Source organism: Selaginella moellendorffii, unplaced genomic scaffold (assembly GCF_000143415.4).
Source record: "Selaginella moellendorffii unplaced genomic scaffold, v1.0 SELMOscaffold_56, whole genome shotgun sequence".
Taxonomy (NCBI): domain Eukaryota; kingdom Viridiplantae; phylum Streptophyta; class Lycopodiopsida; order Selaginellales; family Selaginellaceae; genus Selaginella; species Selaginella moellendorffii.
The window spans coordinates 815,003-832,575 of NW_003314317.1; the positions used below are offsets into that span (position 1 = coordinate 815,003).

General features: G+C 43.0%; 2 protein-coding genes across 2 annotated transcripts; one reads left to right on the forward strand and one right to left on the reverse strand.

Annotated features, from left to right (window-relative positions):
* Nucleotides 1-1,784: 1,784 nt before the first annotated feature.
* LOC9654138 (pentatricopeptide repeat-containing protein At4g02750) lies at nucleotides 1,785-4,124 on the reverse strand. The gene is made up of 2 exons (XM_002983086.2): nucleotides 3,947-4,124; nucleotides 1,785-3,886 (listed from the first exon to the last, which is right to left on the reverse strand). The coding sequence occupies exon 2, from the start codon at nucleotides 3,549-3,551 to the stop codon at nucleotides 1,785-1,787; it is 1,767 nt and encodes a 588-aa protein (XP_002983132.2). The 5' UTR covers nucleotides 3,552-3,886; nucleotides 3,947-4,124.
* A 10,199-nt stretch (nucleotides 4,125-14,323) lies between these two features.
* LOC9654139 (flavonol synthase/flavanone 3-hydroxylase) lies at nucleotides 14,324-16,566 on the forward strand. Its single transcript, XM_024688037.1, has 4 exons — nucleotides 14,324-14,486; nucleotides 14,744-15,164; nucleotides 15,557-15,878; nucleotides 16,212-16,566. The coding sequence occupies exons 1-4, from the start codon at nucleotides 14,324-14,326 to the stop codon at nucleotides 16,470-16,472; spliced, it is 1,167 nt and encodes a 388-aa protein (XP_024543805.1). The 3' UTR covers nucleotides 16,473-16,566.
* The last annotated feature ends 1,007 nt before the right edge of the window (nucleotides 16,567-17,573 follow it).

Genomic DNA, 17,573 nt, shown 5'->3' on the forward strand with positions numbered 1-17,573 from the left:
CGACAAAAGATCTGCAAGGAGAAACCTTTGAAAAGAGACATCCAAGTGTTAAAGGCTTCCTCATCGGACTCAAACAATATCAACTAGGCGATAGAGTTGAACGCTCTGATATGTCATAAAAATGTGGTGTTCCCGTTAGGGCAGCCGGTAGCAGCTCTTTTCTTCACGGTCTTCGTGAGCAGCCAATGGTCCCCGAGCCCACTCATAGCAGAGGCGAGGACGGCGAGAAGCTCGAGGAGGCATGGCGTATCGCCATGGATTTGTTCCTCGAGTGGGACGAGGAGCTCCCACTCGCCTGGAAAGCTTTTCTCCAGTACCCCAAGCCGCTGCCACAGCTCCCCCAGCAAGTCATCGACACATACCCCGCCGTCTCTCCGCCGCCACTCCCCGAGCTCTGCCCGCTCGACTTCGAGATGCGCTGCTGGGGTTCCTTCAAGCACGACATGGATCGCTGGCTGGACGAGCAGCCGGACGACGAGCAACGCCTGGCTCCGCCACCTTGTCCCGCATCAAACTTCCGCGACGTCCTGAGCTCCATGCTCCATATGTCTGGACAGATCGAAGGCGTCTGCTGCGCGGCTCTGGGATGCTACCCCGACTTCATGAACCGAGATCGTTCTTGTGATTCTGGGCGTAGGATGCGGCTGGTTGGCGTCATGGCCATGGAGATCGATGCTGCGACACTGGAGATTCAAGTTGCGCGGCTATACTCCTATATGCTGCTCACCGATTGCTACTTCGGCCTTGTCTCGTGCTACACCCAGACCTTTGCTTGCAAGAGGCTGCCGGGGTTGGAGAGATGCGTGTGGGTCTCGCCTCCAGTTCTCTCCGACAGTGGCGACGCGCTCAAGGCCTGTGCTTTTGTGGCTTCGCTGAGCCAGAGCTTTTCTCTTGGAGAAACTCCAACTCTCCCAGAGCTCCGAGTTCCAACGTACTGCAACTTCTTCTTTGCGAGCAGCACGGGGCCTCGCCCGTTTGATCGCGCGCCGATCCTTGCAAGGCTCCGGGTGCTGGGGAAGGAGCTGAGTGTCGCAAACATGGACAAGCTCGTCGAGGGGCTTGCATGGCTGGATGAGATCGTGGGGCGAATGGAGCAGCCTTCGTTCTTTTCGCACACTCGGGGAAGGATCACAGCTATGGGGGTGTATAAGGGCGAGTTCGTGCTTGTCAAGTTCCGGGATCTCTCAAACAGCCGGTTCAAGGACACGGACTCGTACCTCCGGAAGTTCTTGCGCGAGGTGGACGTGTATATGAGGCTGCGCGAGTTGCAAGGCGAAGTGATCCCCGAGCTGCTCCAGTATGGATTCATCAGGGGGGCGATGGTGTGCTTTGTGGTCATCACGGACCACGGCCGCGCCGTGAGAATGAAACCATGGGAGCAGCGTTTCTACAATGGTCCCGAGCTGTGGGAGCACAAGAGTAGCATGGTGAAGTCGTGCTTGCGCAGGGTTCATGCTCTCGGGGTGCACTTTGGGGGAGAGCCCCTGTGGCTGAAAAGCGATCGAGGGAGTGAGTATATACTCATTACTATGTCGCATGGTTTTGTGGATGGTGATCGTGCCGGCATGGCCAAGGATATTGAGTTCGTTAACAAGGTATACCCTCAGCCATGAGAGTACTCAGACTGTTTTGCGAGATTTATAAGCTCATAAACTATATGCCGGATCCTAGTCAATTAAAAGTCAAAAAAGTCAAATAAAGTCAATGAAAATTTTAAAAAATCCACCTTTTGGAGTCTTTATCGAGTTTGATATTGATTCGAACGTTTAATAATTATTTCAAATTTAAATATTCAAAAAGAGCGCACTTAGTGATACTTCATCGGCCACGAAAGGCATTGTTGCAGCAAGCTCCATGGCCTCCTCGACACGCCCTGCCCTCGCAAGCACGTCCACGTATCGATTGAAGTGCTCGCGGCTGGCCTGAATGCCCCCATCCCCTTGCATCGACGCCACACACTGCGCCGCCTCCTCCACAAGCCCGGCGTGGGCAAATGCCGCCAACGCACTCAGGTAGCTTGCGCCGCTAGGGCTCCATCCCTCGAGCTCCATCGCTCGCAAAGCGCTCACGCAAAGATCCACCCGGCCATTGCGCGCATATCCCTCGATCATCGCGTTCCAGGAGGTGAGATCGTGGCGAAACTGGAGCCCGGAAAAGAGCCGCTCCGCCGTGTCAAAATGCCCATTCGCGGCACTTGCGACGATCATTGCGTTTGCGGCAGCCGCGTCTCTGTGAGGCATTCGAGAGAAGAAATTCACCGCCTCTTCCCACGACTTACTCTCGCCAAATCCTGCGATCATGGTGTTCCACGACACAATGTTTCTATCTCTCATCTCATCAAACAAATCTTTGGCTTTGTGCATATCTCCCCTCTCGGCTAATGCCGCTAGCATCATATTCCAACACACTGTCGGCGCACGCTCCTTGATCCCCTCGAATATCCTCTCCGCGCCGTACGCGTCGCCATGGCGGAGATATGCTTGGACCAGCGTGGTCTCGGCCACCGCGTCCCGTACGGGCATCTGATTGAACACCCACTGGGCTTGCGCCACGCGTCCGGCTAGAGCATATACCGAGAGCATCGCCTTCCACGCCACGATATTCCACTGGGGCATCCGCGCGTGTGTGTTCCTGGCGGATTCCACGCGGCCGTGGTGAGCGAATGAGGGGATCATCGCCGCCCAGCAAACAAGATCCCGGCACGGCAATGCATCGAAGAGCTCCTTGGCGCGGATCAATCGGCTGGACAGCGCAGTTGCGACGATGACACAGGTCCAGGGCGCGGCTCCCTGCTGCGGCATTCGCTCGATAATCCCCTCCGCTCGATCGATCCTGCCACCGCCCGCCAGCGCCGCGACGATCGCGTTCCAGGCGGCGGGATTTCGCTGCGGCATCGCGTCGAAAATCTCCATGGCCAGCTCCGGCAACGCGCTCTTTGCGACAAGATCCATCATCGCCGTCCAGGAAACAGTGCTGCGCTCCGGCATCGAGTGGAAGATGGCGCTGGCGCGGTCGAAATCCCCGGTGACGGCATAGGCCTGGAAGATCGAGTTCCAGGACACGAGATCCTGCGCGGGCATCCTCAAGAACATATCAGCGGCCGTTTCCATCCGGCCAGCGCTGGCGAATGCCGTGATCATCGTCGTCCAGGAGACGATATTTCGCCCTGGCATCGATAGAAACGCTTGCTCCGCGTGATCGACGCAGCTGCCATGCGAGAAGGCGAGGATCAGAGCGTTCCAAGACGCGACGCTCGGGTCGGGGATCTGATCAAACAGCCACATTGCATTCTCCATTTGCCCTTTCCAGGCAAATGCCGCAAGGAGGGAGTTCCAAGACACCGAGTCTCTCTGGGGCATCTTGTCCAGAAACTCTCTGGCGGTGTCTAAGAAACCTAGCTTCGCGTATGCTGTGATCATAGAGTTCCAGGATACCTCGTTACGGAGCTCCATGGAATCAAAGAGGGATTTGGACCACTGGAGATTCCCGCTTTGGGCATATGACGTTAGGAGAATATTCAATGCCTTTGTGCTGCGCCTATGTCCCAGCATTGGATTTTCATTGAGTGAAAAAGCGTTGAGGATTTCCTTCTCCGTGTGATAGCTCCGCAAAAATCAAACAATGAATTCTTCTCTACCAAAAACCACAGATTTAAATGAGTTTGATTTTTCCGAATAGATTGAAACGAGGAATGCTGCTCGATTTCGGACCTGCCCAGGAGAGAAGAAAAGAAAAACGACGAGAAGCATGTAAGACGCAGAGAAATGCAAAAACCCTGTTGGCGAAAGTTCGATAGTCTCCACAAAAGATCCCTTTTTTCCTCATCGATCATATCTCAAAACCAGCTCTATACCTGGACGAAATCCACAGTCTTTAAGATCGTAGCCTTCCAGTGCGAAGATCATCAGTGTTAAAACTCTAGAAAGCTGGAAATAATTTCTCAGACCTTGCAAGCGAGTGTGCGAGCACTCATCCTCGGTTAAGTAGTTGACAAGAAGCAGGATGCAGTATTAAATCGAGGAGAAAAAACGGAAGATGAAACTATAGTTCTCAGGTTCCGACTTCTGCAAGAAACTGATGAATCAAAACTAATAGAGAGAATTACTAGTTTACAGTTCGGAAAAAATACGCCATCGTCCTCTAGCACGAAAAAAAGAAAACTTTGAGATTACCTCACCTTTCAAAGAAATTCCTCTAGGAGCACTACGAGGACAAACTAAATGCCGTTGATTTTATAGTGCTCATAGAGGAAATCCTTTGGAAGACCTAGCGTGGTTACTTTAATGACATTTAATTAGAGTTGGAGAATTAACTTTATGGCTCTGGGGCAAGAAGATCACAGTTGTCTGGGTCTCTTTGAGCTTCACAATAGGCCTACGAAGAGAGGGAAATAAAAGACGCCAGTCATTCTCAATCCAGACAGAAGCTCCAGCAGGCAAGCTTCTTCTTGGGAACTCACTGGAAACTTTCAAGGAATCTGCAATGAGCTTGCAATCCCTTGGTCACTGGTTCTGGACCTGGAAGAATCCCCACTCCTCGCATATCCTCTTTCGTTGGAGCTCCAAGACCTCGGGAGCCTAGCAAGATCGATCAGTGGACTTCCAGCATCACAAACCATTTCTTCCAGTTCCAGGCAAAGAGATTAGAGATAGAGAGAGGAAAAGCTTGTGAAAGAACTACACGAAGCAAAGGTATGGTGGTCGCGAGCTCTAAATTGACTTGATCAAGAGAGAAAGAGATAAAGAAAGTATGCATATAGATTGTTCATTGGAAGAAATACATTTAGTAACTTTGATCCACATTATGCAGTTGATATAAATATTACTCAAATTTATGACTTAAAAGTTTGTAACTATAATTAATAACCAACATTTTAGTCATTACATAAAAGTTATAAATTGCAACTCTAACTAGTAACATATATGAAATTATCTAGTTTTAAAGTATATATTGTTAAACTGCAATTATATATATATATATATATATATATATATATATATATATATTTGTAAAGATTAACTCTATTTTTCAACTAAATTTTGTATAAATATACAAGTTATCACAAATTACAACATAAACTAAAGCCAATTTTCTAAGTTTATAGCAAGTAATTAAAATTTACAATTAAATTTAAAAAACACAAATAATTTATTAAAAAAATCATTATAATACTTTGTTTAGTAACAAATGGACAGAATTTTTGTAATTTTGTATAAATTACTAATAGCAATATGAAATCAGAGGAAATCACCATCAAATTCTACACAATATAAAAAGAATAAAATAAAATAAAAGTAAGAAAGCATTTTCTATAGAATCTCTATTGTTAGTGGTGAGAAGAGTTCCTCTCACTGGAGGATCAATGATTCTCCCACCACTTTATTTTGAGGCACTAAATAAGAACACTACAATGGAGATGGACTTATCTGGAAAGCGCTACAGGATCTGTTTAATTTTTTATGCATACGGATTATGGATTAAAGTGTGCATACTTTCTTTTCTCCTCTCTCTCTCTCTCGATCGAGTCGATTTATAGCTCACGACCACCATAGCTTTGCTTCGTGTAGTTTTTTCGCAAGCTTTTCTCTCTCTCTCTCTCCCTCTCTCTCTCATGTCTTTGCCTGGAACTGGAAGAAATGGTTTGCGATGCTGGATCGATCTCGCTCCATTTTTCAGGCCGAGGCTCCTGAGGTCTTGGAGCTCCGACAGAGGATAGGAGAGATTGCAAAGGACCACGAGGAGTGGGGATTCTTCCAGATCCAGAGCCAGTGACCAAGGCCTGGATTGCAAGCTCATTGCCGATTCCTTAAAAGTTTCCAACGAGTTTTTCCATCTTCGGCTGGAGGAGAAGAAGAAGCTCTCTCTGCCGGCTGGAGCTTCTGTCTAGATTGAGAATGACTGGTGTCTTTTTTTTTCCCTCTTCATAGGCCTTTTATGGTTGTCTGGGTCTCTGTGAGCTTGACAAAAGTTTTGACAAGCTCAAAGAGACCCAGACAACCACAATCTTCTTGCTGAATCTCATCTCCCAGAGCCTGGGCCTTCCAAAGGATTTCCTCTACCAGTTCTAGGAGGACAAACTCAACGGCGTTGAGTTTGTCCTCGTAGTGCTCGTAGAGGAAGTTCTTTGGAAGGTGAAGTAATCTCACAAAGTTTTCTCTTTTTTCGGGCTAGAGGACAATGGTATATGTTTCCAAACTGTAAAGTACTAATTCTATCTATATGCTTGCTTCAACTTAATTTTGATTCATCAGTTTCTTGCAGAAGTCGGAACCTGAGAACTATAATTTTCATCTTGACACGGTGTTTGCTGGATAGGAAGCTCCTTCCCTTTTTCACCTCGATCCAATACTGCGTCGCGCTTCTTGTCAAGTCAACTACTTAACCGAGGATGAGTGCCTGCCAAGGCTCGCACGCTTGCAAGGTCTGGAAATTTATTTCCAGCTTTCTAAAGTTTAATACAGGTGATCTTCGCACTGGCAGGCTACGATCTTAAAGACAGTGTGGATTTCGTCCAGGTATAGAGCTGGTTTTGAGATATGATCGATGAGGAAGAGAGGGTTCTTTTCTGGAGACTATCGAACTAACAAGATTTTAGCATTTCTTTGCGTCTTACATGCTTCTCGTCGTTTTTCTCTTGGGCAGGTCCGAAATCGAGCAGTTCCTCGTTTCAGTCTATCATTTAAATCTGTGGTTTTTGGTAGAGAAGAATTCATTGTTTGATTTTTGCGGAGCACGCGGAGAAGAAAATCCTCAAAGTTTTCCCATTCAATGAAAATCCTGGAACAAAGGTGCAGCACAAATTGAATATTCTCCTAACGTCATATGCCCAAAGGTTCAGTGGTCCAAATCCCTCTTTGAATCCATGGAGCTGCTTAAGCGGCTGCGTCGATCACGCGGAGCAAGCGTTTCTATCGATGCCAGGGCGAATATCGTCTCCTGGACGACGATGATCACGGCATTCGCTAGCGCTGGCCGGATGGAAACGGCCGCTGATTTTTTCTTGAGGATGCCCGTGTCGTGGAACTCGCTCTTCCAGGCCTATGCCCGCGCCAGCGCCGTCTTGCACTGGATGCCGGAGCGCAGTACTGTCTCCTGGACGGCGATGATGGATCTTGTCGCAAAGACCGCAATGCCGGAGCTGATTTTCGACGCGATGCCGCAGCAAAATCCCACCGCCTGGAACGCGATCGAGGCGGCGCTAGCGGGCGGTGGCAGGATTGATCGAGCGGAGGGGATTATCGAGAGAATGCCGCAGCAAGGAGCCGCGCCATGGACCTGTGTCATCGTAGCAACCACTGTCCGGCCGATTGATCCGCGCCAAGGAGCTCTTCGATGCATTGCCGTGCCGGGATCTTGTTTGCTGGGCGGTGATGATCTCCTCATTCGCTCACCACGGCCGCCTGGAATCCTTCAAGAACACACGCGCGGATGCCCCAGTGGAATCTCGGCGTGGAAGCCTATGTAAGGTGACGCTAGTAACAACGGCCTAGTGACGCTAGTAACAATGCCCGAGTGCTGACGTGGGCGTGCGGAGGAGGAGAAAAGCGATAGGCGTTAAGTGTGAACACATGAAGTGTTTTATAGTGTGTTCTTGTGCTTTAGAAATTAATCTCTCTTGGTTTCTTTGCTTGTGTCCGTGAATGGAGAGTCGGACCACTACAGCGATGCTCTTAGCATATACTCTAGCCGGACGCGTGGCGCAAGCCCAGTGGTTGTTCAATCAGCTGACCAACCGTATTTCCGCCATGGCGACGCGTACGGCGCGGAGAGGATGATTTGGCGAGAGTAAGCCGCGAAAAGAGGCGGTAAATGTCTTCTCTCGAATGCCTCACAGAGACGCGGCGCTGCCGCAAACGCAATGATCGTCGCAAGCGCCGCGAATGGGCATTTGGACATGGCGGAGCGGCTCTTTCCTGGGCTCCAATTTCGCCACGATCTCACTCCTGGAACGCGATGATGAGCGAGGGATATGCTCGCAATGGCCGGGTTGCAAACGATGGAGCTGCGATGGAGCCCTAGGGCTTTCCCTCTGTTAACTTTATGTTGTACATTTAAATCACCTCAACTTATGCATATAGATTGTTATTTGATCAAAGACCTTGATCCACAATCCATATGCATAGAAAATTAAACAGATCTTGTAGCGCTCTCCAGATGAGTCCATCTCCATTGCAGTGTTCTTATTTAGTGCCTCCGATCAAAGTGGTGGGACAATCTTTGATAGAAAGATCTCACCACTGCTAAAGTTCAGTAAAACTCAATCTATGTTATGCTCTAGTCAAAAGTTGAATAGTTCCAAGCTCAAGCATAGCCGTCAACTTTTTCTTATGTCATGTTAGATTTAGAACATTGCCCAGCTTCCGTCAACTTTTCGTAAACTTAGTAAGCAATAGGAAAACGCTTTCTTACTTTTTTTTGTTCTTGTCTTTTATATTGCGTAGTATTTGATGGTGATTTCCTCTGAGTTGGGACCTCCAACCTTCTTGTTCTCGAATCTGACCATAATGTATTCGCCGTATCGAAACTCTTGGTGCTTGTTGACACTTACAGTGAGCTGCGGGAGTGGGCATACTTGAGTGGTGACTCTGGGAACGCACGAAAAAGAAAAAGAGCAGCGAGTTCCATCACGTAATGTAAGACAGTCTTCTAGCGACCGTTGCTCCACACCTGTGAAACTCTAATCCAGAAAGTCGAACAAAGAACAATCGAAGAACACCAGGAACTTTCGAACTTGCTGAACGAATAGGCATCTAAAGCAAGAAGTAAGAACTTATATCCGTCACAAAGAGAACATTCAAGAGCATCAAGAACACCAATCGATCGAAGAAGAATTTCGAGCTTGTGCTGAAAGAACAGGCATAGGAACGAATGGGACGAGTATATCAGAACCATGAAAACAGATTTTACCAGGACTATATCACCAACGTTGACAACAAGGCAGTTTGGTCAAGGCCGGATGATGATCCACTTATCATCCTTGAGGATTTGGAGGCCTTCTACCTCGCTTTGTGCAACAACGCGGAGGATGTTCCCGTCCTGGTGCTTGGACAGGCCGATCTCGTCGGTGGAGTGAGACGGGGGATACTGGATCATTATCAAAGACCCGGCCGAATCACTTTGCCGCGCAATCAAGAAAAGAAGCCGTTCCTTGCGATGCCTCGATCGATCCAGAACAATGCGGGACCTCACCTCACGAATCATTGAGTCGTGGCCGCCAGCGGCGCCTTTGGAATCGCGGAGTAAAATGTGTTTTTAGGGTGGTGAGAGACGTTGGCGATGCTCCAGGAGCAGCAGCCGCAGCTAGCTACAGGGCCTCTAACACAATGTAACGGCGTGGACACGTTTGCTGTCCAGCAGCTCGTGGTACTGAGCCTTTCTTCGACGGTGGCCCCATGTATTATAACGCCAAGATCTTGTTCGGGTTACTGAATTGGAGCGATCATGAGCTTGCGCATGCTATACTAAATCTTCCGTGGGAATGATCTCTTCTGGAAATGAGCAGCTTTGAGAAGGCTTCGAATATAGTCTGGCTACCTTCGCCTGCGAGGAAAGAGGATAGACCGGAATACAACATGTTTTGTTCCCGTATATAGTACCACATTTTTGTATATTCCTCAGAATCCCGGAGACCGAGCCAGATTGAGGCCGGAAAGGCGAGCCTTTTTTGCTCTGGTCCTCATTTTCCTGGAAAAATACACAACAACTTGTTGCACGATGCAAATGAAAAGCCAAAGCTTACTGAGTGCAGCCAAGAAATCTGATCAATGACAATCTAAAATGCAGCTCGCGGGACGCTTGCAGAGGAGAAGCAGTGAGCTCGATCGATCGATTCGGCAATAGAACCCTGGCTCAGAGCTTCTGAAGGCGTTGCCTGTCAAGAAATCTGATCAATGACAATTCAAAATGCAGCTCGCAGGACGATTACAAAGGATTTGGAGGCGCCGCGAACTCGATCTAGCGATTCCAAAGGCTTTTCAACCAAGTTGTGTTCGATTCCTGTTTCGTGAGCGTGATAGGACGTGTCCTTCGCGAACCAGCTGCGCCCATGTCCTACTCCACTGCACCGGCAGATCGCCGATCGATTGCGGGAATCTCATCGTACAAATATATGGCGATCTGGTATCTCTGGCTCCACGGATCGGCCCAAATTGATCGGGCTCCTCGAGGGCGCTTGGCGAGATCCTCGGGGACGCGCACCTCGGGGCTGGGCCGCATTCCTCAAGTCGGTAATAATATTCCAGGCAGAGGCAGCGCTCAGATCTTTTGCCAAAGGACACTGATTCGAGTCAAAATATATCAATTACTAAATGCATAAATGCATATAAAGATTATGAATTATAGAATTGATTTTATAATTCCAATCAATGACGTTTATAATACCTTTATCATAATTTAGTAATGAAAAGATTTCTTGACGATTTAATAATGAAAGATTTTCCTACATTTTATAGTATTTTTAAATTCAAAATACTTTTTAAGTATAATTAAAAATATAAAATAAAATCAAAAGGTCAAATTCTAGCTATCACCATTTCTATTTTTATTCAAATGAATCTTTTTTTCATATGTTTGTTCTTTTCAATTTGCTCCTTTTACTTTTCTTTCCCAATCCTAAGAAATATTATATGTGTTTGTTTATTTTGAGTGGGTGTTGTTGAAGCCATCTTTATTCTAATAGTTTAGAAAGTATTTAAGAATTTAAATATATAATTAATATTTGTAAATTAATGCACATTATTAAACTATTTATCACATGTTAGTTTGTTGCTTTGTTCATCACTGTATTTATAATAATTTATGATTTTATTGTTTTTAATTAATTTTAAGCTTCTAAAACTATGTAGTAATTCTATAAATTTATTTCAAAGAAGATATCATTTACCTTTAACTCATAAATTTATTTATTTCAAGTGTATAATTCTAGGTGTCAACTTAATAAAGAGATATATAGCTACAAAGAATAAAATATAATATTCAAGAAAATTAATATTATATTTTATAGTTATATAAAAAATCTTTAAATAAATTTATATTGTTATATATGGAACTAAATCTAATCTATCTATACTTCTATATAAGCAACAGTATAAACCCCAATAAATATATCTATTCTTATATCCTAAACATTCACATTAGTGGTGATGAGGGCATTGTGATTTATTCTTTGAAGAGCAAATTTTTTTGGCAATACTTTGCTTTAGTGATCAGAATTGTGTTTTTATTTTTATTCCTTCATTCTCTTTTAAATTTACATCTATATTAACTTTATGCAAGATTTATAATTTTAGCTATCACTATACTTAGATTTGTTCTTCTTTTTTATATTCATTGCATTGCCTTCTTCTGCTATATTATGCTATCATTGATTAAAGAATATATCACTTAAGGCTATTAATACTATTTTGTTGGATTGAGCTTTTGGCATAATGGGGCATGATCATATTGCTGTTGCACTTATCCTTGATGTATTACCATCTTTAGCTTTTGTGGGACATGATTAAATAACTTTACTATTCTTGATGTTTGTCATCTCCCATTGATGTGGATTATGATCATGATATTGATTGAAGAACTATAAATGATGTAGTTTAGCTTTTGGAAAATGTTCAAAGATTAAATTTATGGGAAAACAATTTTTACAAGCTTGAATGATTCTAGATTGTGATGAAAAGTTTAATTATTATGAAGATAGTTTTAAAGATAAAATAAAGATTTTGTGGAGTAAATGTTAATCCTTTAATCTATTATTTGATAGTTTTTCTTTACCATTTACATTTTCCCAACCTTTTTCTTATTTCTCACCTAACCCACCTTCTTATGTTCCTAGTGTTTCATCTTCATTTATAGTGTTTTCTTCTCCTAACATATCAATTATTTGTGACTTTTATAATTTTTATTCTCATTCTTAGTCTAGTATTGAGTTGAATATTTTTTGTCATCTTTATACTAATTTAGATATTAAGTATATACATGAAGTTAAAATTTTTGTTTTGTTTCATTGATAAAGTATTTAATCAATTCTAGTGTTGAGTATTCCCATGTTCCAAGGCTGAATTACTTTAGTGAATGTTCTGAGTTAAATATGTGTCCCCACTTGTGAATCCCACTAAAAGCTTTTGCTTTACCATTATTGCTAAAAAGTTTATATATTCTCGTGAGAGTGTAGACATTTTTATTCATAAAGGTTTAAACATAGAAGGAAAAGGCTCATGAACAAAAGTAAATTTTCCCATCTTAAATATAGAATTATGTATTAAGATGGTTGAGTAGTGTAAACATTTTATTTATATTGTAGTGGCTAAAGTATTTTATAACAAGAAGTCCCTTATTTTCCAAGCTTTGAGCATATATCTTGTTTATTTCCCCATTTTTGCATTGATAGTTATTGAAAAAAGTTTTTTAAATGTTTTTTCATCCACTTTTTCTCCTTCCACAATATTTATTCTTTAATTTTTTTTGTTTCTTCTCTTTGCTTTAATTTTTTAAACTTTTTTTTTCTTTGGAAGAAGGGGTAGAGGTGATAAACCCTGATAATGGAGTGAGGATAAGCAAATACAATGAACAAATGACATGGTTTGTGAAATGAGGATGAATATAACAAGTTTGAATGGAATATTTAACCTTGATATAATGAGGCCAAATGGATGCAACAGTGAAGTGAGGTTAAATATAAATAGTAGAGTGCGAATGAGTGTAGCAAGTCAAAACAAAACTAATGCATTAGAAGGATAAGAAAAATATAGAGAATTGACAAAGTGAGTTTAACCTTCATATATATTGCTAAATGAGAACAAATGTCGTAACTCTAAGTTAACATAAATCTTAAATATTAACCAAAGGGAAGATACAAAGATGAGTTCTATTTATAATTGTGAGTTTGAAGTAATAGTGGTTTTGAAGGATTGTCAGTGAGCAAATGTATTATTTATTACAATAGTGCTTTATGAATTGCAATGGCTTTTGAAGTTTTTTGTTTCAATTCAAAGTTATAATTTCAAGGTTGGTTTAAGCATTTGCTAGTTGCATACAGAATTGCAATTGGTTTATCAAGAGTTTATAATCAATTGATACTTATGCCATAATTTTAGGTTTCATTTATCAACAACTATATTAATATCTATGGGAGTTTTGGATTTTTATAGTAAGTTCATATTTGTCCAGCAAAAACATTAGATATTCCACTTGATTTATTATCATCACTTTTTCATCTTTCAAAGAAAAGGATGGTTAAGGTCTATATATATATATATAACCCTACCTAAATCATATGCTAATTATAGTTTATAAACTATTCCTTTGGATTGAATATAGTCTATCCATACTTGTATATAAGTTAGGGTCTAAACCCCAATTAATATAACTATTTCTATATCCCACTCATAATATGTATTTTAAATTATACTATTTTAGTTAAGTTTAATAAAAAATTTGATATTAATTTTAAAATTTATTTGTGTATAGATATTGTTGTAAGTTATCTATACTTTCTGAAAGTATAACTTTAAACTTTATTATTTTTATTCTTTAATAATCATGGTGTTTCTTCTTATTTGAGTTATATGATTTAAGACATTATTAAGGTATAAAGCAGCAAAACAAAAAATTTATTGACTATCCTTCTATACTGAAAATGTAGTGGACTCTTTTATTATATACACATTTAAATTAATATTACAAAGTTTATATATAAAATATTAAAATTAATTGTTGGTATTTTTATTTTTATTAAAATATCATAAAAAAACATTTATGGTGTTGTTACTAAAGAAGACACAACTTTAGTTGGTACACCTAGGAGGTATTATGTTTTTTATGTGGCTAGAAGGTGTAAATAAATAATAATATTTATTTTCTATTAGTTTTTATTTTAAAAATAACTTAAATTAATTTAAAAATTTAAAGTAGATTAATGTAATTTATTTCTAATAATGTTTTTGGAAAGAATAATATTGAGAATCTTGAATTTGTAAATTAAAATAGAAAAAGTTCATGCTACTTCTAAAATGGTAATATGAATCTTGTTGCAATGATGCTTGGAAGCAATCAAAGCGCAGTCGGCGGGCCAATCTTTACACCAGGATAATCGAATCTCATGATCCCGGTGAGGAACAAGCATATATGCTCGAGCACAGTGGGGTACTTTCCAAAATTTCACCACCCACGGACACACGACACACGACACGAATAAGAAGCAGGGATCCAAGTTGAGAATCGCAGGCTTTGGTTTTGTATTGTTTTCTTTCCCCCAGGGACAACACGCAAACAAAAATGTGTTTATTTTGGCCTTCCAGTGTCCTGGGAAAGAAAAAGAATGCGCACAGCAATGGGTCAGCGAGAGAGAGCGGACGGTATGAGCCACCAGACGTGGCGATTCCTTGGCCGTCCGCTGGGGGTTTTCCCACCGTCCATTGCTCTTTTCCTTTCCCCTTTAATTTTTTCCGGCATCGCAGCTGTAATGCATGATTTCCAAGAAGGCGGTCTCTCGAGTATGTCCACCGGACGAAGAAGATCGCATTTCTTTTGAGCAATGAATTCTACGCCTCTCGTGGTGCCGGGTAAGCCCCAGCTTTTCTTTTCTCCTCTCTCTCTCTCTCTCTCTCTCTCTCTCTCGATTGAGTCGATTTATAGCTCGCGAGTCGCGACCACCATAGCTTTGCTTCGTGTAGTTCTTTCACAAGCTTTTCCTCTCTCTCTCTCTCTCTCTCTCTCTCTCCTTCTCTCTCTCTGATCTCTCTGTGTCTAGAACTGGAAGAAATGGTTTGCGATGCTGGAATTCCACTGATCGATCTCGCTCCATTTTTCCAGGCCGAGGCTCCCGAGGTCTTGGAGCTCCGACGCCAGAGGATAGGAGAGATTGGAAATGCCTGCGAGGAGTGGGGATTCTTCCAGGTCCAGAACCACGGCCTGGATAGCAAGCTCATTACCGATTCCTTGAAAGTTTCCAGCGAGTTTTTCGATCTTCCGCTGGAGGAGAAGAGGAAGCTCTCGCTGCCGGCTGGAGTTTCGCCTGTCCCGATTGGATTTTGCTGTGATAGTGGCCTGGATGACAAGGTGGAGAACAAGGAACATATGTTCTTCTTTGCCGAGGATGGGAAGAAGGCGACCAAAAATGGTGGTAGCTACGCTCAATACAATGTCTGGCCTGACACTCCAGCGAGCTACAAGTAAGCAAAAAATGTCTCTTCCATTTTCTTTCTGGTCCACCATCTTTTTTCTCTATTCTTCTCGATTCTTCTCTTTTGTTTTGGTTGCTTCATGCTGTTTGATTGTTCGTGGAGTTCTCGCTTAAACTATTCTTGTTGCTCGCTCGATCAATCTCTACCTTCTCATTTTTTAGTCTGGATTCTATGAGCGTGGGATGATGTTGTCATTTGCTTTTAGTTTTTTTTTCTTCTCTCTGTAGATAGATTATAAAGCTTCGCTTCGCTTTCTTCTTCTCTCTCGTCTCATCACGCTCACAGATATATTTTCCGGTTTCTGTTCTCTTTTTCCACAGTTTTCGTACTGTCTAGATTGAGAATGACTGGTTGTCTGGTTGTTTTTCCTCTCTTCATAGGCCTATTATCAAGGACAGGCTTCTCAAGGAGACCCAAACAACCGCAATCTTCTTGCTGAGCCTCATCTCCCAGAGCCTGGGCCTTTCAAAGGACTTCCTTTATGAGCACTACGAGGACAAACTCAACGCTTTGATAATGCTCCACTATCCCCCGTCTCACTCCACCGACGAGATCGGCCTGTCCAAGCACCAGGACGGGAACATCCTCAGCGTTGTCGCACAGAGCGAGGTGGAAGGCCTCCAAATCCTCAAGGATGATAAGTGGATCACCATCCAGCCGCGACCAAACTGCCTTGTTGTCAACGTTGGTGATATAGTCCAGGTAAAATCTGCATATGTGTCAAGCATAGTAATCAGGAAATCCCTTGATCCAATTCGATTCATGTTTTCATGGTTCTGATATGCTCTTCCCGTTCGTTCATATGCCTGCAGCACAAGCTCGAAAGTTCTTTGTTCTTCTTCGATCGATTGGTGTTCTTGATGCTCTTGAATGTTCTCTTTGTGATCATATCTCCTACGTGACGTGTTGTGGATATAAGTTCTTAGTTCTTGCTAGATGCATATTCGTTCAGAAAATTCGAAAGTTCTTGGTGCTCTTCGATTGTTCTTTCTGGATTAGAGTTTGATGCTTAAGTATTCAGATATTTTCACACAGGTGTGGAGCAACGATCGCTACAAGAGTGTCTTACACCGCGTAATCAACAACAAGGCAGGGACTCGCTACTCTTTTTCTTTTTCGTGCGTTCCCGGAGTCACCACTCAAGTATGCCCACTGCCGCAGTTCACTGCAGGTGTCAACGAGCCGCCCAAGTACCGAGAGTTTCGATACGGCGAATACATGATGTTCAGATTCGAAAACAAGAAGGTTGGAGGTCCCAACTCAGAGGAAATCACCATCAAATACTACGCAATATAAAAGAAAAGAGTAAGAAAGCGGTTTCTAATTACTAAGTTTAAGAAAAGTTGACAGCTGGGAATGTTCTAAATCGGACATGACATAAGAAAACGTTGACGGCTATGCTTGATCTTGGAACTATTCCACTTTTTACTAGGGCATAACATAGATTTGTGTTCTGCTAAACTTTAGCAGTGGGGAGAAGATCCATAATCTGGATTCCTCTCACTTTGTTTGGAGGCAGTAAATAAGAACACTGCAATGGAAATGGACTCATCTACAAAGTGCTATAGAATCTGTTTAACTTTTTATGCATATGGATTATGAATCTTCAAATAACAATCTATAGGCACGGAAGATTGCAGCCTGGTGATGATTAAAATTTACAACATTGCTAAAAGTCAGATTAAGTTAATCTTGGCTCCAAACCAAAGAGTTTTGTAGAGGGAAAGAGGTTTTAGAAATGCCAACGGTGGAGCTAGATGAGAGCTCCCTGCTGGACGTCTTCACCAAGGTGGGCAATGCACAGCAGCTCGCGATATTCACTGGCGTGCAAGCAACGGTGGCAGCTGCGCAGGGCCACACTTCGAATTTGATTGAGGTTAGTGGCAGGGAGGAGCTGAGGGGCTCTGAGGATGCCATCTCCCCAAGTACAAGGCTGCCGGCTCAAGGAGCTCAGAGTCGTTAGCGGAAACGTGACCAGGTTGAAGCTAACGGTTACCGGCTTGCCTGGGCTGCTGACTACCTTCAATGCTTTCCCTCGAAGCTTGGGAATCATGGGGACCGTTGAAGAATCCTGTTTGGTCGACACCTCTCGGCTCTGGTCTCATCCAGGTCTTCACCAGCGAGCAAAAGATGACCATGGACAATTGGTTTGGCTGCGTGGATGTTGATTCTTTTCTTTCCAATGGTGTTGCACTCAATGGGAGTTTCGTCTTCTTACCAATGGTGTTGCAGTCATTTTGGGGGTGTCTCAAAGTGCAAGGACTTAACTACTACACCCAACGCAATGGTTCTCAGGGATTTACTTGAAGATCATCAAGTCAAAGAGCTTGTGATTCACTGCAAGAAGATAGAATGTCTAGTTAGCAAACAAGTGAGAAACATAAACCTATAAACCAT

Coding starts and splice junctions, on each gene's coding strand:
- LOC9654138 (XM_002983086.2), bottom strand. CDS start 3,551: ATGCTGGGACATAGGCGCAGCACAAAGGCATTGAATATTCTCCTAACG.
- LOC9654139 (XM_024688037.1), top strand. CDS start 14,324: ATGGGTCAGCGAGAGAGAGCGGACGGTATGAGCCACCAGACGTGGCGA. Junction 15,165..15,556: donor GACACTCCAGCGAGCTACAA/GTAAGCAAAAAA, acceptor CTCTCTTCATAG/GCCTATTATCAAGGACAGGC. Junction 15,879..16,211: donor ACGTTGGTGATATAGTCCAG/GTAAAATCTGCA, acceptor ATTTTCACACAG/GTGTGGAGCAACGATCGCTA.